Consider the following 20,867-nt stretch of genomic DNA (forward strand, 5'->3'; position numbering starts at 1 on the left):
AGTGTGGCACTACACTGGCTTGAATACATCGAAGAAAGATTAAGTATACAGAGCTGGGTGTAAAATATTGATCTATACTGTACATTTTGGGTATATTCTACAAGCATATAGCCATCACATCTCACGCGGACAACGATACCTGCCGTATCGTTAGGCGAAGCTTCGTCACAAAGGCACGAGCATACCACAAGTCCATGAATCGCAGAGACCGCGGCATATATCACGATTTTTGCCCTTGAGGTGTTTGCCCTCCACTCGTCTCGTCAACGCTGGGCGAAACCTTCTGTAGCTTCCGGTACTCCTCTTCCAGCGCCCTTTGCATCTCAAACTCGGCCTGTCGCTCCCGTCGGATGCGCTGTTTCTCCATATCCTGCTCGACTGCCTTGTGCATTGACTAGATTGCGAGAAACATTAACTGCTGTAGTTGCGTTGACCAAAGGATACCGCCGACGTACCACTTTCTCTTGCTCTTGGGCCCAGTGCACAAAGTAGATGATCCCCGCCGTACCAAGGCCGGTCGCGGCCAGCGTCAATTTGGAAGCACGAGACATCTTATCGGGGTATTGATCGCAGTGTTCGTCAGGAAATCAGGAGCAATTGACGAATCCTCCAACCGAATGTGCGAGTGGCATCATGTCCAAATCTGCATCGGATTATCGGTGATTATCAGCGATGGCGGTGTTTGGCGGCAGAACGGCCGACCGCCTAAGGGGTCATTCGTGGCGTCGGGGAGGTCCAACGGCGCATCACAAGCTTCACGACTCCACTACTGTTGCAGACGTCGACGCTCTTGTTTTAATCAGCGCTTGTATTAAAGAAGCTTACCGTAAAGATGGTGAGGATCATATGTTGCTCTACTTCACGTTCACTATACTGATCCGCTCCGACAGTCCGCTCAGAACTCCGCAGGCATTCAGACCCTCCTCGATGTAGGTCACATCGGGATACACTGAGTGAGGTATAGTGGTTGACTGTCTATGTGTTAGGCCGAGAGAGAGGCTCAGAAGATTGTCCAGCAAGGTTAGTCATCCGTTTACTCGAATCCTCTCGAACCATCAATCAGTTGCTGACGTGTCGCATCATCCAGCCAGAGAATGTATGTCATCAGGCACTCGATACCCACCCCACCAGGTTAACGCTCTTTGTAGACCGCACCAAGCGCATAAGGGAGGCCAAGTCCGAGGCGCAAAAGGAGATTGAGGAGTACAGAAAGCAGAAGGAGGAGGAGTTCAAGAAATTCGAGGCTGAGGTACGACATGCCATTCTACAATGCGGGGTTAACTCGGCAAATATGGCATCTGGGTGAGGCTGAGGACTAACAATACACTTTTCTAGCACTCGAGTGGATACAAGAAGGCCGAGGAGGATGCAAACAAGGAGGCCGAGGTGAAGCTCCAGGAGATCAAGGACGCTGGCAACGAGAAGGGTGCCAAGGTCACTGAAGGCCTCATCCATGCGCTGGTGGACGTGAAGCCCGAGGCGTCGGAGAAGATCGTGGTTAAGGCATAGAGTGATGATGCCAATCGTTGCGGCGGCAGCATGAGGGGTTTTGGTTTGTCATTTGCTTCAGCCTGTGAATATAGTTCTGATCCTGCTGTTCGAGCATTACATAAATTCCATGTCGAGTCCTGTCTAAAAGGGTTATTGAGCCACACCGGAGGTTGCCTAGAATCCTGGTATTCTCATGAGACCGATGATGGTCGGTATGTAAGCGCCTAACGCAGCAGTTCCCAGAACGTAGCATATAGGATATCAGAATCAGCTCTTCCAAAGAAGAATGGCACAATTTCAAGGTGACTCTGTTGGTAGTTGCAAGCTATGGTTATCGACAGCCGGCGTGCATGATATCGTGGCCTAAGGCACCCACCTGTAACGAGTAACCGTTGCGTCATCAGGAACACCAGGCACACGGCTGGCACATGTAGACACTGCTCTGGTCTACACTCAAGACCTGGTGGAATAAACATAAAATGAGATGTGCTGTCGCCGGCTTTCACGGCGCAAAGTGCATCAATTACCTATTCCAATCCCCCTCTGTCAACTATCCAGCTCAGCGGTGTCTTCATTCCTCTACGCGTAGGCACAACCCACAAGAGCCCAACGCCCCCGATGCTCTCGATCCGCGCCTGGAAGACCTGGGCAAGGTCATTAGAGATGAATATGCGATAGTTAGGGAGCACTACGGTGAGTTCCATCTCAACCTGGCACAATACCAGCCATAACCCCCATTGTACTAACTGACCTATCGCTGGCCAGATACCCCGAAGCACCCAGTCGTTCTCGCACATGGACTCCTTGGATTTGACGAACTACGTCTGGCTGGGTCTTTCCTTCCTGGGGTTCAGTACTGGCGTGGGATCAAAGAAGCTTTATCGATGAAAGGGGTTCGTGTCATCACAGCAACCGTGCCTCCTTCCGCATCCATCGAATTGCGCGCTGAAGAATTAGCGAGGGATATCGCTGCCGGTGCACCCGGGGAACATGTCAATATTATTGCGTAAGTATCTTCCTGCGGGCTTGAGTAGTTTTGGTCTGACCTAGAATAGTCATAGCATGGTAAGCCCGGCGTCTACCCGCCGTCCAGAGGCTGTTATCTAAACTGGCTATAGGGGTAAGATCTGGAAAAAGTCGACTGGCTCTCCTGGCAGCTGTTAATTGGTGTTTAAGCGGGCTTGATTCTCGATATATGATTACACATTTGAAGCCTAAAGACTTCAAAGTCAAATCGTTGACCACAATTGCGACTCCCCATAGAGGTATGCAATAGCACAGGTGTCCGAGAACAATCACTCAACTGGTTCTAGGCTCTGCTGTTGCCGATTACGTCCTCAAGCAAATAGGCGGTTGGTTTGCCCCCCTTCCATATCAAAAAAGGTCTAATAGAATCCGCAGATGATCGTCTTACCCAGCTATACTATGCGCTGGACCGGCTCAAAGTAGAAACGGGCGCATTCGCTCAGTTGACGCGTGGCTACATGGCGAACACATTCAATCCTACAACACCAGACATAGAGGATGTCCGGTAGGTCCTCATTGGCCGATGGTCCTGTCGGTAGTAAGGCTGAGTCGGTGCAGATACTTTTCCTACGGGGCGGCAATGCAGCCAAGCTTCTGGTCCGTTTTCCGTCTGTCCCACCGTCTCCTCGAACAAGTTGAAGGGCACAATGATGGGCTAGTCAGCGTTGCCAGCAGCAAGTGGGGAGGCGATCAAGGTTACAAGGGAACCCTTGAGGGCGTAAGCCACTTGGACTTGATCAACTGGAGCAACCGACTGAAGTGGTTGGCTGGGGAAATCACGGGCAACAGACAAAGGTCCGCCAATGGCCAGACTTCACCGCAATGGTCGACAGTGGGCTAATTGTCCTATAGGTTCAACGCCATTGCGTTTTACCTTGATATTGCAGGTAAGGCGTGAGGTCTCGGCGCAGCATCTAACCCGGGCTAATCTCGTACCAGACATGCTCGCTAAGGAAGGCCTCTGACAACGGCCGGGCGCAGTCATATTGGAAATCTTGGTGCCTAGAGGCGTACATAGTACTCGTAGGTTTTGGCAAGTAGCCGAATAGATGAAAAAGTGGGCGACACCCAATGACACGAGTTCCATGACCGATGCCACTGCCATGGCTCTAGCGCCCGTGACGTGGCGGTGCAACGGCTGTCCCAAAACTCAATGAGGTTCTCCGGGTGGCTTAGCTTAACCCCGGGTCCCGACGCATTAATGCGCAACCCGCGCAAAGGCCCAAGACAGGCCAGCCCTGCGAGAAGATCACCATCCAGTCTGTGTGCCCGTCGGAGGGTGTCATCGACTCATCGAGCCCACCGTATGATTAAATCCCGGCCCACGAAAAAAAAAACCCCCACTGTTCTCCGGTCAGCGCATCCGGATTCCAGAAGATTGAACAATCCATCATTATAAATCGCCCGTTCGTTGAAGGCTTGAATGAAAGGTTCCGAACGCGCCGAGAGCTCCTGTTCGGGTGCCCCACGCCTTGCGCTTTTCGTCCCCTGGCTTCAACGTCATTTTCCAGCCTGTAGTCCTGCCCACCTTTCCGTCCTCGTTTTCTTCTCCAGCGTCCCCACCGTGAGCTGGGTTATATTATTCCTTCTGTTCCCTGATCCCTGGTCACTGATCCCCTGATCCCCTGATCTTCCCCCAGTAGACTGTTTCTTTCCTCCAGCGGCCTGATCCGTTGAACGAGCCAGTGCACCCGCCTCGGGCTTACAGGGTGGTCGCCATGTCTGTAACCATCCATCTGGACCGACCGCACAAGCACTTCACCAATCTCGATTTCCTCACGGGAAAAGTGGTGCTGCAATTACCGTCCGAAGCTGCAATCGGAGGCATTCAAGTAAAACTAGAAGGCGAAAGTCGGACACGCCTGGCCGGTCCGCGATATCCACACTCTGAGCAGTCGGATAAAAAACGTACTGAAATTGAGGTTCACAAGGTGCGATTTCTGAAGCTTTCCGTCCGGGTCTTCTACTCTATCGCTATCCGATGTGGTATATAGTTGGTCTTGCTGCACGCAATGCTGACCGTCTTGTATAGATACTGTACAAAGTGGTCACGGTTTTCCCCACAACAGCGGTATTCAATTCAGAAGTTCCGGACAAGGCCTATACCTTTGCCAGAGGAACATGGGAGTATCCCTTTCAGTTCAAGGTAATTCCAGTCCTTCTGTTCCTGTCCCTTGGCCGGTATAGCTAACCTTGCCTGCCAGTTCCCGTTCAACAATGCCTGCAGCATGCACAATAGCATGCTCACGAACCTGAATATCTCGGGGCTGAGGGTGGAAATGGCCAAAGACACCACTCGACATGTGAAGAAGACCCTCCCTCCCTCGCTAAGCGGCTTTCCGGGAATGGCAGATATCCGGTACTATGTGAAAGCGACTGTTATCCGTCCGCAATTCTACAAAGAGAACATCAGAGCGGTAGGTTGATGTCCTGTCTCCGAGAAGCAATAGCTGCCAGGATAGTGTCAGAGCTGATGATTGGCTTCTAGATTACCAACCTCAATTTCCTCCCCATCGAGCCACCCAGGACGGGCAATCCGAGTGAAGAGACATATGCAAGACGACAACATCAATTTATCAACTCCCCGAACGTATCCAAAACGAGAAGCCTTTTCCAGAAGATGTCCAGCAGTTCGCTTCGGGACGCCGCTGGTGGTTCTCCTCGTGTATCCGCCGACCTACGGCTCCCCAACCCCTCAATTCTTACGTGCAATGAGCCCGTACCAATGCGAGTAATTGTCAAGAAACTGTCAGAGTCATATGAGACCATTTTCCTGCAGATGATCCAGATCGAGCTCATTGCTTATACCAATATTCTCGCCCATGATTTGCGACGCACCGAAACTGGAACCTGGGTCCTTCTAAGTCGGAGTAACATGAGCATCCCTCTAGGAAGAGGCGGAGACCCCGCGGATACCGAGTACACGATCGACGCCGACATGTGGAATCGCATACCGCTACCCAGCACGGTAGCGCCATCGTTCGAGACCTGTAATGTCTCGCGAACCTACGAGCTCGAAGTCCGAGTGGGCCTGACTCACGGAAGTGTCGGGAACATGAAGGTAAGCTTCAATTTGCACATTCCAGGATGCTTTACTCACTGCTACCAGCCTCAACTTATCATTCTTCCGCTACGAATGCCCGTGAAAGTCTACTCCGGCATTGCTCCTCCGAAAGCACTCTTGGAGGCCATGGCTGCCAACGGGCAGGGTAAACCGACAGTTGCTACTTCCGACCTCAACGAGCCGATGGATAACAGCTCACGCCCCCCAATGCCTCCTCGGCCTCCCAGGCCTCCAATGCCATCTGGTGCAGATGAAGGCTACGAGGATGCACCTCCCAGTTACGAAGATGCGATGGCTGAAACTCTTAGTCCTGTGGATGGCCCCCGTCGAGAGTATAACCCACCAGATGCCTCCTCTTCCGATAGATCTGTTGAACCTGGGGCTGATCCGAGATCTCCAGTTGGAAAGGAACCTGAGGCGACCACATTCTACGGCAATCAGGAAGCGATTTCCTCTGTGGAGACTCTCGATATGCTCCCTGAGACTCCGCCGGAATCTCGGTCCGGTTCACCCCCGACCTCTCCAGTTGCTCGCCAACAGAGCGTGCTCAAGATCCACAAGGCTCTCCCTCTGGAGGACAATCCTCCAGAGTATCAGTCAATCGCAGGACCCAAACCCCAATCGCCTCAGAACCAGGTCAATCGTATGCCGTCCCAACCAGGGATTCGGCCTATGAATCTGGGGGTTCCCAACAGGAAACCGGTTCCCCGGAGTCCAAATAGGGAAACTTAGTCCCCAACAGCAGCTTTCGAAGTTGCTCTTGAGGCATTATAAATCTTAGGGCTGATCGGTCATACCCTTTTCTGGCCCAAATTTGCTAATAGTATCGCACGCATCGTGCTGGAGTTCATGGGGCCTTCAGTGAAAATTCATGGACTATACTTTAATATTCGATACCACATGAGCCATATCTTTTCAATGTGCAAGCGATCTGGATTCTTTCGTTGCTGGATGTCGAAAGTCTATTGCTTCAAATGGTGAATAGGATAGCTAGAACAATTTCAATTATAAGTAATTGCCTGGAGTGGTAGTCATGGCCAATGAAAGACTCGATTTCGGTGCCTCAGGTGTTAGACCCCAACCGGGCTTAGCGGCCCCCAACCCGACCAGAGCTGCTGGTCGCCGTCACGTCTTTCCTCCCGTCACTTTTCTACTTGCTCTGCGCTCCGCACTTTTCTGTCGCCCGGTTCCAAGATGATTGCTGCATTTCTAGCGTTCAAGACGATCATGTTGTGACCTTGCATTCGGCTGCAACTCCTTCGTGCTTCTTTTCAATCCTTGCACTTGCACTTAGCTCCGACGCGATCAGTCGGGAAGCACTTCGTTCTGAAAAGCACTACGCGCCGGTTTCCTGCATGCCTTTCTAATAATATTCTGCGCCAACATAATAATTCTAATGAGCTGCTGCTAGTGGGGTTGGCCCAAAACAGGAGCAGTACTTCTCCCAGCATTCCACCATGCGTCTCCATCTGATTATCCAGCGGCATGGCCTGCCCGTCACACGCATTCTCTGGACAACGTCACCGCCGTCTGCTTTTGGCCACAATGCGCCCAATGCTTCGTCTATGCTTCCTGCCACGTCCTCTGCACTGGCTTCAACGCGTACACCTAATGCGCTGTATTCCAATGGCGGATACACGATCGCACAACTGCTGGAGGATGTCAATGAGGTCGTTCCGCTTGAGACGGAGCCAGCTTTGTTTGACAGTGAATGCAGCGGACAGTGGGGTCTAGAGGACTATGTGGTCGAGGTTGGCGGCTCCGAATGTTTGCACTTTATGGAGGTGGAAGGTCTGCTGCGGGATGGCGATGAAGTCTTGTAAGTGCTGTCACCGGTGCCACATTCTCTTGCTATTGGCTTTCGGTCCATTTCTACTGTTGAACTTGGCTCATGGACATCTTCTCCACAGGATCCGTGCCCTCCAGATGTCGGACCTCCGAGTCAGACGGCTTTCCGGTCGTCATCAAATATCCTCCGACGGCAAGCACCTTATTGATGGTGTCCCTTTTGGCAAACCGTTTCTGAAAAGACCTACGGCGTCACGGCCCGCGATTACGATCCCTCCAAGGAAGAGACGTCGCACTACCGCTGCAGGTTGGGACTACGGGTCACGCTACGAAGAGGAAGACACTGAGTGGGCGCCGTCCAACCAACTGGGCTTCACCAAAGAGCTTTCGGTTGTCAAGTCAGATGATCCGCCGCAGCTGCAGGAAAGAAACCAGAATGAATACGTAGATGCGTATCATGATGATTATGAGGATTACCACGAACCCGAGGAGGACGGGGACGACGGCACGGTGATCCGACACGCTGTCAACGAAGCATCCAATGACCAAGCTTCGGAGAGTGACTCAGACCTGTCAAATGTCAATGATGAAGACTTGGCGGAAGAAATAAAGGGGCTTGAGGAAGACTTGGAGATGTCGCCTATGCCCATGGCAGAAGACCTCGATTTAGAGCACCCCGGCTATCCGCTGCGCTCCAAACAAAGTGCTTCTCAAGCAGCACCGAGAAAGAGTTCTCTGGCATATCCTTCGAGCCAGAAGTCTCCAGATCCAGACCACACCCGCCGCGATTCGAAAGTGGTGACATTTCAAGACCAAAAAGTCGAGCCGACTGTGGTGACAATGGAAGACCAGAAAGTCGAGCCGACCGTGTTGAAACCGGATGCTGTCCTTACCAGCAAAGCAGGCCCAGCCCCCGAGGAGCCCATTGATTCTGCCCAAATCTCGAGCGACAGCAGCAACTCATCCGAGAGCGACTCGGGTGATTCTAGCGACTCTAGCGATTCCAGCAACTCCGATGACTCCAATGACTCTAGTGACTCCAGTGATTCCAGTGACTCATCATCAGATGAAGGTTCGACTGACGTTTCGACTTCCAATTCGGAAGATGACTCAAGTTCCGATTCGGACGACATATCCACGTCAGAATCGGAGGACGAGCTTTCAGACTCAGAAGCGGGAGCGCACACCAAAACCATTCCACCTGGCGCAGGGTCTTTGAGAACCAAGAAAAGCAACCAGCGAAACAAAATGCGACGCAGATTAGCAAAGCTCAAGGAACTTGGTGCTCTGCCCGCGCAGGCCGACTTTGCTGCTCTCCGTGAATGGGAAGACGCCCATGGGCGTTCCTACTACGTCTCCGAAGCCAAACAAGATGCCAAAGAGCAGGAGCGCGCCGAATTTGAAGCGAGGCGGCAGAAGCTGCTTCGCGATCTGGAATCTGGAGGGATTGATGTGACTGTAGTGTCACAAAAAGAGACTGCTTCCCCACAGAGTGCTGGTGAAACTGAACAAGCCCAGCCTGCAGCGAAAGTGGCAGCAGATGATGGAAAAGAAGCGAGCCCACCTCCCAAGCGGCGTACTCTCGATGTTGCCAGCTCCAGGCGATTGCTTTTCGGCTCCCTGGGGGTGAGGACTCCACGAACCAAAGAGGACGAGGAGGCTACCCGGAAAAAGCTTGCAGGAAAGATCAACCCTGCTCAAGTACAGAAGCCCGCGAAAGAAGACACACCCAGCGTCCCTGAAAGCGACTCGGACGAGAATTGGCAAGACAAGTTGATTCTCCGGGCCATCGAGTGCATTTACGATGATATTGACCTGACGCCTCCACCTTTCCCCTTCGAACAGCGTTGGGACACCGAAGCCGGTGAGATCATCAGACAACGCAAAGGTTGGGGCAAGAAACGGAAACGGCGGCAGCAGCTCCAAGTCTACAATGGCGACGAGGAGGATTATGGGAATAGCGGTTACGGCTATTCTACGGGCGACATACAACTGAACTACGACGACACGGAGCAACCGAATGGAGATGTGGAAGGGGTCGAGCATGCTGCAGAGCCGACTGCGGAGGACCAGACTGAGGACACGGCAGATGATCTCCCCGCGCTGCCTAGTGACCCGGCTTCTCTGCAGGACATGAGTGTGAAGGATTTAAAGAGAGGCTTGGTATTTGCCTTCCGGCAACTGGAAATCTCCAAAGCCACGAGCTGGCAACCCACGGTATCTGGTTATCGAGTAGCCAAGATCCACGACGTCTTCGAGGACAACATCGTGAAGATCCGGATGTCCAAGCGGGACCGAAGACAGGCCCGGGATGACGAAGATTGGGATGAGGAAAACGACCGGCCTCAATACAGTGGGTTTGAAATGCCCGGTTTGGACGAGGACGAGGATGACGGCTTCCGGGAATTGTCCTTTGCCGATTTGATCGAGCCCAAGCTTCTCCGAGCTGCTGACGCTGCAGGCCTTGGGGATGCTGGGAAACCCAGCATGTCAGTACAGTAATCTCCTTTCACTCGTCTGGGGTTCATGCGCTCACCCGCCCAAGCTCCCGTGCAGCAGAGGAGCGCTATCCGCCGAGCCCCAGACCGGCTCCGAACGAGGCGGCAGCCATGCGCGACTACGAGGATGGTCAGCCACCAACGCGGGATACAGAAAAGGAACGGGCTGACCGGGATGCAAAGCCATTGAACCAGGAGATGATTGATACCGCGGAGGAACCTGCCATGGACTCCAGCCCAATCCAATCACCGCAATTTGTCGGATTCCAGTCTCCCCGCGCGGACTTGACTGACGCATCGAACGCTAGTCACGAAGAAGAAGCCTCGGAATTTGCTATCCCTCCATCCGGGCAAGACACGCAGAGTGGCCGGAACGGTCGACAGCCGGATGAGAGTGGCCTGGAGATCAAAGACCCTCCCTCGCCATTGCACTCGACGCATCTCCCTGTTGACCCCGACGAGGGGAACGAGGCGGCACCCCTCTCGGACGACGACCTGCAAATGATTAGTAGCTCGGCCAGTGTGATGTCCTTCAACTGTCTGATGGAGAAGTACTTTCCCCCCGCCGTCAAGGGGAAGGCATCGACTCCGCCTACGAAGCAAGAGCCCGAGGACAGTCAGGCACCATCGTCGTCGCAGTCATCCACCTCTTCATTCGTGCCTAATCCATTCTATGAGGTCGACAAGGCCGAGGAAGAACGGCAGCGACGACGAGCGGCTCGCAAAGGGCGACGCCATGGCAACCCAAACGGAGGAGACGGGGCCCTGGAGCTGGGGTCTCTGGCACGGTCGGTGTCTCCCATGGCGGACCAACGCCCCCGGGTGAAGACGCCGCCGGCGGAGGAGCCATCATCGATCTACGTTGTCCCGGAGAGCGTGCCGCCTTACGAGGAGGAGCCCCAGCAGTCGGCCCCCCAGTCGCCGGCATCGCAGGTGTCTTTGGTGGACCTAACGCAGTCGAGTCCGGCCCGGTCGCCGGGTGGGAGTGATGGGGACTATGCACGATCGCACCGACTCCCCCGAGGGCCCGGGTGGGTGCAGAAAAATGTTCCCCGGACGCGACGGGTGACGAGGCAGTCGATGGGACGACGATGAAGCGGATTATTGGTGTTGGGGGATGTATGACCATGTTGCTGTATGTATATAAGACCCCGATGGGGTAATGCATGATGAACCAACCTCTTTACTCCCTCGTATGGAATCTCGGAAGTACTACGTAGTATACAGTAGTCTGTATCTGGTATCATTGCCTGAGGACCGACGAGCCCCACTCGAGCTCGAGGGCCCCACTGGCTGGGGCGTCTGACAAAACCCGCCTGCTGATTGGCCGAGGGGGTCCATTACCGCGACGTCATCGACCGAATCATTGCATCGATTCCGGTTCTTGGACTACTACAAGGTCACTTTCTCGGAGACTGTTGCAAGGGAAGAGGAGGGATGGGATGGGCTTCCGTCGGATCGCTCATCTGGGACAGCTGCCTATGGGGCTCCCGTTATGTCATGGCCGATCATGTCGAAGCCGTATATAAGCTCCCGCGCAGTGGCCTCATGGCTGGCCTAGACTAGATACCAATTTACTACGTACTGTGTATTGATAGTATGACCTGATTGCTGGCCAGGATCCCCCTCATGCACCTACCCCTCCTCCCTGCCCGTCAGAGCTTCCTTCGTGCTCCAGCTCGTTGGTCCCGGTTGTTGGCTGCTGGCTGCCCCTCTTCCTGGTCCTCGTCATCCGTCGTCCGCATTGCCTACTGTCGTTGCGGCTGTCGGAATTCTTCGTCCTGTCGCTGTGTCTGCTGTTCTCATCCTTCCTCATCTGCATCTCGGGCTTTTACATCGGGACCGTGTGCTTTGTCTTCCTCTATCTCATCTAAATTGTCTCCCGCGTCCTGCTGCTCCGCCTCTGTGCGTGCGTTTTCTACCACCAACCCCGCCAAGATGGTTCAGGAATACAAACTCAAGAATGTCACGTCCCTGGCGGACGTCAAGGACCTCGACAAGGTCGAGTGCGAGGTCGACGGCATCCAGGATGGCAAGGTCCTCCTCGTCCGGTACAATGGCCAGGTCCACGCCATGACCTCCAAGTGCACCCACTACGGCGCCCCCTTGAAGCTGGGCGTTGTCGCCCCAGAGGGTAGAATTACCTGTCCGTGGCATGGAGGTAGGTCGTTCCTCGCATCGCAGAGCGCGTTCAATCATCTAACAGTCATCTCGGGTAGCCTGCTTTAATGTGGTGAGCGGCGATGTCGAGGATGCCCCGGCTCCCAACGCGTTGAAGAAATTTGAGGTCTTTGAGAAGAACGGCGCCGTCTACATCAATGCCGAGGAGTCGGATGTCAAGGCGGCGCAGAGAGATCCTGCCGTGAAGTGCAGTGCTTCTCAGCAGCAGAAAGTCGTCATTGTTGGCGGGTAAGTCTGGTCATCCGTGGACTCCGATCGGAGGTTGAGAGCAGCAGTAGTAACTGATGTTCGGTCCTTACAGTGGAAGTGGCACCTTTGGTGTTGTCCAGGCGATCCGCGAACACAAGTACAAGGGAGCCATCACCGTCATCACCCGGGAACCGAACCTCATCATTGATCGCACGAAGCTGTCCAAGGCGTTGATCGCGGACGCGGCGAAGATCCAATGGCGTCCAGAGGAGTGGTACAAGGAAGCCTCCATTGACATCGCTCATGATGATGTGACCGGCGTGGACTTCGAGAAGAAGACCGTGACCACCCAGTCCGGCAAGTCATACCCCTACACCAAGCTGGTTCTTGCAACGGGAGGTGTGCCTCGCACCCTCCCTCTGGACGGCTTCAAGGACCTCGGCAACATCTTCGTGCTCCGCACCATCCCGGACGTGCAGGCCATTCACCAGGCACTGGGCGAGCAGAAGAACAAGAAGGTCGTCGTCATCGGCAGCTCCTTCATCGGCATGGAAGTAGGCAACTGCCTCGCCAAGGAGAACGACGTCACCATCGTCGGCATGGAAAAGGCCCCCATGGAGCGCGTCATGGGCGAGCAAGTCGGACGCATCTTTCAAGGGAACCTGGAGAAGGCCGGAGTCAAGTTCAAGCTCTCCGCCAACGTCTCCAAGGCCACACCCTCCAGCACCGACTCCAGCAAAGTCGGCGCCGTCCACCTCGAAGACGGCACCGAACTCCCGGCTGATCTGGTCATCCTCGGCGTGGGTGTCCGCCCGGCGACCGATTTCCTCCAAAACAACCCCTCCATCACCCTCGAGAAGGACGGCTCCATCCAAACCAACGAACATTTCGCCGTCCCCGGCCTCAACGACGACGTCTTCGCCATCGGCGACATCGCCACCTACCCCTACCACGGCCCCGGCGCCGACCAAGACAAAGGCACACTGACCCGCATCGAGCACTGGAACGTCGCCCAAAACGCCGGTCGGGGCGTAGCCCGCGCCATTGTCCACACCGGATCTCTACAAACCCTCAAACCCAAGGCCTTCATCCCGATCTTCTGGTCCGCCCTGGGCGCCCAGCTCCGCTACTGCGGCAGCACCGTCAACGGATGGGACGATCTGATCTTGCAGGGCGAGCCGGAGAACGCCAAGTTCGTGGCGTATTACTGTAAGGGTGATACGGTGGTGGCGGTCGCGACCATGGGCAAGGATCCCGTGATGGTCAAGTGTGCGGAATTGATGCGTCGGAAGAATATGCCCTCCAAGGCGCAGATCAATAGCGGCGTGGATGTGCTCACTGTGGGGGTGCCGGAGTCCGTACGCATATAATGGAGTACTACTGTGATAGGGATGAAAATATGAAGTAGCGGTAGTAATAATGATTATGTTGAATATTGAGTTTCCTCAACCTGACCTCGGTTGTATGTCTTAACGCATTATATATTTCCGGATCGGTCCCATCTCATTCAACTTTCTGTCAACCAACATCAACTAGAAAAAGGTGACAGTAAGCATCAATCACAGGCAACTCCAAGATCTGCCATACTATAAATCAAACATTAAAAAATTTACTGTCTATCCAGTACTTCCAACCCTAAGCAATCACCTTGAATGAAATAGACATTTTGATTCTCCCATCTAACGCCAGACGTGGACAAAGCTGAATACAATCGAAAGAAAAAAAAAAAAGATAAAACACAGAATATATAACATGGAGCGTACAGCACATATCAACAAGGGTTCACCACCCACTCACTCCTTCGACTTCTCCTTCTTGGACTTGGACTTGGATTTCTTCTCCTTGACGGGCTTCTTGGTCGGGGACTCGAGTTCGATATCCACGACGGGAGAAGGCGCGGATGAGGTAGAAGCGGATCGGATAGCCAATGCTCCGGACATGGATGTCGAGGATGGTTTTCTTGGTGTCATGCCAGTAGAGAGGGAAGAGGAAGAGGAAGAGATACCGGTGCGCTCTTCCTCGAACAGACGTCTCTCTTCGTCCTCGTCCAACATCGTGCCCTCGATGCTGATGAACCCGCTCTCCCGCTCCGAACCGGGAATCACATCCACGTCCACGACCCGGAACCGAACCGTCCCGCGCACTCGGTGTCCCGACACGGACTGGAAATAGCCCTCTGCGGCGGCGTCCTCGTCCTCGTCGTTGGTGTTGGTGTTGCCGCCTTCGGTAGTATCGGTGTCGGCGAGGGGGTTCACGTCCGAAGCGAGAGCGATGGGGCGGAAGAGTTCCTTCTCCGGGTCGAAGGGTGTTTTGTTCTTTTGTTGGCTGGAGGAGTCGCTATCGCCTTCCTCTTCTTCGTCTGCGGGTGCGGTAGAGGATGATGATTGTTGCTGCTCCTCCTCTTCCTGTTCCTCGCCCGGAGGAATCCACTTCCAGCTCGGGGGCAGACGTTTCCGTTCAATGCCCACGGAGAACAGGTTCAGGACGATGGCGCCCAGGAAGCCCTCCGATTGCACGTTCACCCAGCCCTCGAGGATCTGGCCGCGCTGGGGTCGGAACACCAGGAAGGTCGCTGTGAGGTACACGTAGAGAACACCGTATTCGCCGGCCGTGCGGGCGAGCGTCAGTGGTTGCGGGTGGGGGTCCTCGGCGTTGACGACGCTGGTGGATTGCGGCGCGGTGCTGGAGATCGAGGCGTTAGAGTAGGCGAGGACGATACCCTTGAGGGGTGCGTAGTAGGTGAGGAGGAGCGGAGAAAGATGCTCTGCAAGTAGGGAGGCTAGAGCGTGGGTGGGCGAGATGGAGATCGGGGAGAGGGGGAGGTAGAGCGTGGCGGTTGTGAGGGTGTAAGGAGAGTCGCTGGTGGTGGAGGAGGCGGATACATTGGCGGTGGTGCTGGTCTTGCTCTTGGAGGACTTCTTGCTGCTCTTCTTCTTGGTCGAGTCGGTTTCATGCTTGCGCTTCTTCTTGCTGGGCGACGTGCTGTCCTTGTGTTTGCGCTTGCGGTCCTTTTCGGGGGATGGCAGCGTGGCGGGCCCCGTCGGGGTGGGGTCGAGATCCATTGCGTCGAGGGCCATGGTGTCAATTGGGGTGGTGAGGCGCAATGGAGATGGCGATGATGCTGGTGGTCTGGGTTTTTTTTTTCCCTCACTCTCTTTTTTTTTACTTTTCGGACGGAGCAGTGGAGACGGGCGGTGGGGTGGGCGGTGAGCCCGGACTTCTATACGGGGATTCTGTAGATCGTCTTGAACCACCAGACCTGCTCAGGAACTCTTATCGTTGTCGCTCGTTGTTCTTGATGAGGGTGGCTTTGTTGGTTTGATGGAGGCTTGATTTGACTTTTCCCCGTTACGATATTGTGTTTCGCTCATGTCGTCCCTCCTCTCCTTCTTTGGTTGGGCTGTCCTTCCAAACGTGAGTACCGTGTCCATTCCCGTTAAGCGCTCCGTTGCGCAGCACCAGATGGTCCTTCAGTCAGTTATTAACGACATTCACAGTACGTCACCTCCATCGTTCAAAGCGTCTACTATGGCATCACTATCCGCGCCGGCGATCCCCGCCCCCAGCCCGGCACTCCGCGCTATGCGCAACACCGTCGTCGCATTTACATCCTGGTCGTGACCAGCTACCTCCTCTACACCCTCTACGAGACTTTCCACCGCGTGCAAGTCGCCGGCGACTTCTATCGTGCCCTGGGTGTCTCGCCCCTTGCCGATGAACGTTCCATCAAATCGCGCTTCCGTCGCCTCGCCGCTCAACATCACCCGGATAAGGTTGGCGGCGACGTCTCCGACGGCTACTTTGTGTATTTGAAGCTGGCGCAGGATACTCTCCTTGATCCCGCCAAGCGCGTCGCCTATGATATGTATGGCCCGGATATGCTGAAGTGGGGCAGTCAGAAGACCTTGCAGGAGTTCGTCCTCGCCGGGTTGCAGCGGTCTCTGCCGAAGTATCTGATCGGATTGATCACGATTGTGGTGCTCCAGTTTACATATTGGTCGGAGTGGGGGCGTTATGTGAGTTCCTCCTGGTCTGGCTGTTGTTGTTGCTGGGGTTGAGGTCGAGGTTAGGGTTGGGGCGTGTGATTGATGGCTAACGGAGGTCTCTAGTGGCGCTACTTCACCTTTGCTGCGCTTCTTACACTCGAATCGATCCTACTCACTCGTCCTGCGGCTTTCGTGGTTCCCGGGGGATATATCCCTCCCGGGTTGCACGGCCTACTGGGACTCTCGTCCAAGGGCGCTGAGTTCTATCTCTTGCCGTTTCAGATTCTGACCCTCGCCCAGCGTGCCTCGGTCACCCTGCATATCTTCATCTCGCAGCTCACGCCGCCGGAAATTAGGAAAGGGTCGTCTGGTCCGGGTGAGCGGCTTCATCCACAGACCATCCAGCGGCTGGGACAGTTGGTGCAGCTCTCGCGCGCGACGGACGGCGAGGCGACCCGGCTGATGCAGTTGGGATTCGCGCCGTTCAAGGGCGACCGGGAGGGCGTGACCACGCTGCGGAAGGGCATGAAGGAGGCGCTGGTGCTAGGCAGTGTTCGGGCCAGTGCCGGGGTGCAGCAGGCGGTTGCGGAGGTGATTCGGCGGAAGAAGCAGGGGAAGACGGATTGAGTGGTGGACTTGTAGCTATTTATTTTTATACTTTCTTGATAGCAGTAGAATACATACAAATATATATGTCTTGTATAAATTGATTGGATAGTTGAATTGTTTGTGTACACTGTCTTTCGATTTGGGTAGAATACGAAGCGGCACTGGGATGATGCAGGAAAATGCCATGAATCCCGGCACAAGATTGAGCCATGAAGCGATGCACCCATCCTTCCTTCCTTCCTTGGCTGAAGGTTTAAAACCGTGGCCTGTTTGCCTGCGTCAGTCTCAAGTCTCCGCCACCTCCATCAATCCTCTACCTATGTACATACGTAAATCTATTTGTAGCATAGGTTGCAGCCTTGCAGACCCTCTTTTCCCATATATTAACAAATAATATCGAGGTGACGCCGAGTAATCATCTAGATAGATAGGTGACTATATTGCAAGTTGGCAGTGCCCAGCCGATCGGGGGGCCAGAAACCACTGGGATCAGAGCTGAGGGAATTAAATTGTAAATTGATTTTCTGGATCCCCCGGCGACGGTTCCATTGTTAGTTACTAACTACGATGTATGGTTATTATTGGTTTCCCCCCCCTCTCCTTCTCCTCCACCACCCCCTGGCCGGCAAGCATTAGTCCGGTTACCTGGGTACGGGTGGGATATGTACCTAGAGTAACTAGTTACTAGTCACTAGGTACTTAGGGACGGAGTAGATAGCACTCGTGCGTGCCCTTGGACTGGGATAGATACTACGGTCAGTGGGAGGGATGAAGGGAACGGAGGAAGGCGGACGAGGTCATTTATTTAGTTGTTACTAGGCATTCATCCTGCTTTCCTTGTTCTTGTTTCTGTGCCTGTTCCAATAGTTGGGGTGCATATATGGTTGCTACCAGCTGATGATGGGGACACCGGGACAGGTGATGCATCAGGTGAAGAGGGATGGATCAATCTCATGCCTTGCCCAAGAAAGAAGGCAAAAGAAACGAAACGCCGGCTTACGAATGAACGGATGGCGATGGAAGGCAGACCGGAAGCGGTGGTGCTGTTCGTCGCAAAGTCTAAGCGGCCCAGGCGGGACGGCCGATCCATATTTTTTTCCTGGCGCTCGCGATCCTCGATAGGGATCGGAGGGAACACGGGGGAGGGAGAGAATGTGGCTGGTCGAGGGCATTCAGAGGGGATTCAGAATTAATCTGATGGATTTGCCTCGTGAAGAGGTGTTGGGTGAGTTCTTCTCTACGGTAAAGGACCGTATGAGACGAGATTTGATGGGTATGGGTATCGGTCAGATGTTCTTCCTTCGAGGATACTAGAGACGGACAGACAGACAGACAGACAGACAGACAGCAGGCAGACAAGCAGACGGACCGCCGGAGAGCAAGCGGAGGATGGATGGTTCTGTATGCAGTAACTAACTAGTAGTCTGGCCGGCCGGCCTTACCGCCCAGACGGCAGTGATACGGAGTTATACGGAGTTACCATACGGATACCGGCTGGGGACCACTGATTGGGGCGTATCCGACGACGCAGAGACGCGGCGGGAACGCGCCCGGGGGCAGTACGGTCGGTACGGTCAGATACGCAGGGCGGCGAGGCCCAGCAAAAGAGGAGCAGGCCGGAACTGACCTTCAGCTTCTCTCCTGGACTGACCGCACCGAAAAGTCTGGCTGTCGTTCCCTAGACGAGCAGTGAGAAACACACACACACCACAATGAAACCACCACACGGCGCCTCGACATCCCCATCCATCCCTTTCTTCCCTCCCCCGTCTTCCTTCCTCCCTCCTCCCCTCCTCCCCCTGTCTTCTTCCTCATTATCATCACCACCACCACCCTCACTCTCACTCTCACCACCACCGCCGCTATCCTCCTATCCTCACCACCGGAGTATGTCACCAGCGCCTCACACCTCCTGTCTCCATCAGCCCTGCCAGACTTTCGCCTCGCCCTGACCAGGTCTCGCCGCCGCCTTCGCCCACTACGAACCACCCGGTTCCCTTCCATCCCACCAACCAATCTCTCGACACCCACGTCACGATCGTCATTTAATTCCTCCCCTCCCCCCCAACTGGCCTTGCGGCTTTTTTCATTTCACCACCTCACGCTCGGCTGCATCGGTCGCTCGTCGGTCTGTCCCCCAACAACCCATCGGGCCTTCTCTCTCACACCCACGGCCCTTCCCCCATCGTCTGAAGGGCAACCACCCACCCATCCTATCTCAACCCCATCGTCCACCGATTACTAGCACCAGCCATCATGCCGGCCGCCAGCTCTGCCAGCTCCACCACAAACGGTCGCTCCAGCCGATCGGGGGCCTCCAAGAAGATCCTCGTCCTCAAGCTGTCCTCCGATCTGTTAAGTCAGTTCGTGACGCCGCCGCCCGAGGTAAAGGACCGGAAGAGCAAACGGGCCAGCGTCAGCAACGTTGAATCCCCCGTCAAGATCAGGGAGCATTCGTCCCCGGCCTCGTCATCAGCCGAACCACCCATCGCTCCGTCCTCCGTGGACAATGCATCCGACGCTGCCTCGACCCCCGCGGCGGGCACCTCTGCTGCAGACACACCTCGTCGCAAAGGTGTTCCTGGCCCTAAGCCAGGCACCAAGCGAGGCCTGCATCAGACGAGTGAGACTACCCCCAAGCCAAGAGGCAAGCCGGGCCCGAAGAAGAAGCCTAGATTGTATGTTACTTCCCCCGATAGACCGTCTGTGATCCATGTGCTAACTGTCTGTAGGGATGACGGCACCGTCGACCATGCCAAGTTGGTGGCTAGCCACAAGCTCGGTCCCAAGGCCAACCTGGGCGCAATCAATGCCGGTCTGCGTGCTCTAGATCGTACGGGGGCCCCGTGCCGTCGCTGGGAACGCAAGCCGCTCCAGCTGAAGAGCTTCACGGGCATCCAATGGATCTTGCCATCCTGGCGAACTCCCCGGCCCCTGAAGTCGGAGGAGAACGACGAGGCCAATGGGATGGCTCTCGAGACGGGCGACAGCGACAGCAAGGCCAACCAGAGTGCCAGCGGCGTCCCCAGCGAGAAGAGTACCGGCGAAGGGGATCTCACACCGGCTCCTCCCAACCTCACCGAGGCCTCGTCCCCCGCCATTGCCATGGCTGCTTGATGGGTCTCTCGATCCACCCACATATCGTCCTTCTTCCTGTACATTATTTTCGACACTACTACCTTTATTCCCTTGACACTCTGGTGATGCACTGCAATGCTCTTGTTTTTCTTTTGTTACTGGATTTGGCGTTAGGTCTAGGACGGTCACCGGACTTTTCAGCGGGTCACTCGCATCAGGGATGTACTTCAGGCTCTGGCACGGGGATGGGAAGGTGCTTATCCTGCACATTTGATGGGCTTTCTTTGCGATCTTTTGTTTGCTGTGTTCGCTTACTATCTACCTCTGTTCTGTATCAGTAGAGATGCCGGGGACGGCTTTGGGTGCTCTGCGCAGGGTCTGACGGACCCGGGTTGGGATGTTTTCCGCGATTGGAAGCACGTCGGCACATGGATACCAATCTGGACTGGAATACCAACATGCGTTGTTCAACATGGAATTGAAGAAAGATTCAGCAGCGCCCTGCAGCACGTGCTCGACCAATTTTTTCTAGCGGGGGTCCCCGTAGTCCTAATGTAGGGATCAGTCATTCCCCGAATTGTCTCGAATGTGTTTAGAGGCACCACTCCTGGCTATTCGGCGTGACGACCACGATGAGATGGCGGCGTCGTCCATGACCCCTGCTGGGGAAGACCCGGGGGTGATACAATATGGTCAAAGCCCATGTAACATGGACGAGGTCAAAAGCAAAGCCACCACCGTAGGCAACCTCGTAAGGGACTACAGACCTCACGACGACTGTCGGCCAAGTAATCAACCGGAAGGGTGTTGTCTACTTCACTACTTCAAGGATCCCAGCCGGACTAGGACTGGGGGTGACTTCTGGGGTGCCCCAGGGAGCCACGGCCGGGGTATTACACACCCTGCATCGTGTTGACTCCATCCATGGATAGGGAATGAGCACGGCCGGGGGGGGGG

At 54.9% G+C, this 20,867-nt stretch overlaps 9 protein-coding genes across 9 annotated transcripts; 7 read left to right on the forward strand and 2 right to left on the reverse strand.

Moving 5' to 3' along the window:
* Positions 1-18: 18 nt before the first annotated feature.
* Positions 19-776, reverse strand: BO80DRAFT_374604 (protein PET117). Its single transcript, XM_025716603.1, has 2 exons — positions 456-776; positions 19-394 (listed from the first exon to the last, which is right to left on the reverse strand). Exons 1-2 carry the CDS (start codon positions 549-551, stop codon positions 221-223), a joined length of 270 nt encoding a protein of 89 aa, XP_025578661.1. The 5' UTR covers positions 552-776; the 3' UTR covers positions 19-220.
* On the forward strand, positions 747-1,671 carry BO80DRAFT_422179 (uncharacterized protein). The gene is made up of 6 exons (XM_025718761.1): positions 747-835; positions 891-929; positions 987-1,020; positions 1,088-1,096; positions 1,149-1,249; positions 1,336-1,671. Exons 1-6 carry the CDS (start codon positions 833-835, stop codon positions 1,507-1,509), a joined length of 360 nt encoding a protein of 119 aa, XP_025578662.1. The 5' UTR covers positions 747-832; the 3' UTR covers positions 1,510-1,671.
* A 299-nt stretch (positions 1,672-1,970) lies between these two features.
* BO80DRAFT_441801 (triglyceride lipase) lies at positions 1,971-3,482 on the forward strand (the record flags this gene model as incomplete). The annotated part of the gene is made up of 8 exons (XM_025721222.1): positions 1,971-2,184; positions 2,257-2,497; positions 2,668-2,756; positions 2,805-2,843; positions 2,893-3,022; positions 3,076-3,312; positions 3,370-3,404; positions 3,457-3,482. The coding sequence occupies 8 exons, from the start codon at positions 1,971-1,973 to the stop codon at positions 3,480-3,482; spliced, it is 1,011 nt and encodes a 336-aa protein (XP_025578663.1).
* Positions 3,483-4,076: 594 nt separating this feature from the next.
* On the forward strand, positions 4,077-6,464 carry BO80DRAFT_233473 (arrestin (or S-antigen), N-terminal domain protein). Its single transcript, XM_025714493.1, has 5 exons — positions 4,077-4,448; positions 4,550-4,663; positions 4,722-4,934; positions 5,006-5,578; positions 5,627-6,464. Exons 1-5 carry the CDS (start codon positions 4,236-4,238, stop codon positions 6,311-6,313), a joined length of 1,800 nt encoding a protein of 599 aa, XP_025578664.1. The 5' UTR covers positions 4,077-4,235; the 3' UTR covers positions 6,314-6,464.
* A 277-nt stretch (positions 6,465-6,741) lies between these two features.
* BO80DRAFT_499669 (uncharacterized protein) lies at positions 6,742-10,962 on the forward strand (the record flags this gene model as incomplete). Its single annotated transcript, XM_025724198.1, has 3 exons — positions 6,742-7,400; positions 7,492-9,858; positions 9,915-10,962. Exons 1-3 carry the CDS (start codon positions 7,039-7,041, stop codon positions 10,960-10,962), a joined length of 3,777 nt encoding a protein of 1,258 aa, XP_025578665.1. The 5' UTR covers positions 6,742-7,038.
* A 477-nt stretch (positions 10,963-11,439) lies between these two features.
* On the forward strand, positions 11,440-13,710 carry nfr1 (putative AIF-like mitochondrial oxidoreductase (Nfrl)). The gene is made up of 3 exons (XM_025718762.1): positions 11,440-12,028; positions 12,087-12,276; positions 12,350-13,710. Exons 1-3 carry the CDS (start codon positions 11,806-11,808, stop codon positions 13,605-13,607), a joined length of 1,671 nt encoding a protein of 556 aa, XP_025578666.1. The 5' UTR covers positions 11,440-11,805; the 3' UTR covers positions 13,608-13,710.
* Positions 13,702-15,362, reverse strand: BO80DRAFT_399648 (DNA-directed RNA polymerase I subunit RPA43). Its single transcript, XM_025717476.1, has one exon. The coding sequence runs from the start codon at positions 15,312-15,314 to the stop codon at positions 14,031-14,033; it is 1,284 nt and encodes a 427-aa protein (XP_025578667.1). The 5' UTR covers positions 15,315-15,362; the 3' UTR covers positions 13,702-14,030.
* A 137-nt stretch (positions 15,363-15,499) lies between these two features.
* Positions 15,500-16,926, forward strand: BO80DRAFT_374622 (J domain-containing protein). The gene is made up of 3 exons (XM_025716604.1): positions 15,500-15,651; positions 15,735-16,253; positions 16,347-16,926. The coding sequence occupies exons 1-3, from the start codon at positions 15,607-15,609 to the stop codon at positions 16,848-16,850; spliced, it is 1,068 nt and encodes a 355-aa protein (XP_025578668.1). The 5' UTR covers positions 15,500-15,606; the 3' UTR covers positions 16,851-16,926.
* A 1,853-nt stretch (positions 16,927-18,779) lies between these two features.
* BO80DRAFT_422185 (uncharacterized protein) lies at positions 18,780-20,445 on the forward strand. Its single transcript, XM_025718763.1, has 2 exons — positions 18,780-19,510; positions 19,565-20,445. Exons 1-2 carry the CDS (start codon positions 19,089-19,091, stop codon positions 19,947-19,949), a joined length of 807 nt encoding a protein of 268 aa, XP_025578669.1. The 5' UTR covers positions 18,780-19,088; the 3' UTR covers positions 19,950-20,445.
* Positions 20,446-20,867: the final 422 nt, after the last annotated feature.

This window comes from Aspergillus ibericus (genome assembly GCF_003184845.1).
Source record: "Aspergillus ibericus CBS 121593 unplaced genomic scaffold BO80scaffold_6, whole genome shotgun sequence".
NCBI lineage: Eukaryota > Fungi > Ascomycota > Eurotiomycetes > Eurotiales > Aspergillaceae > Aspergillus > Aspergillus ibericus.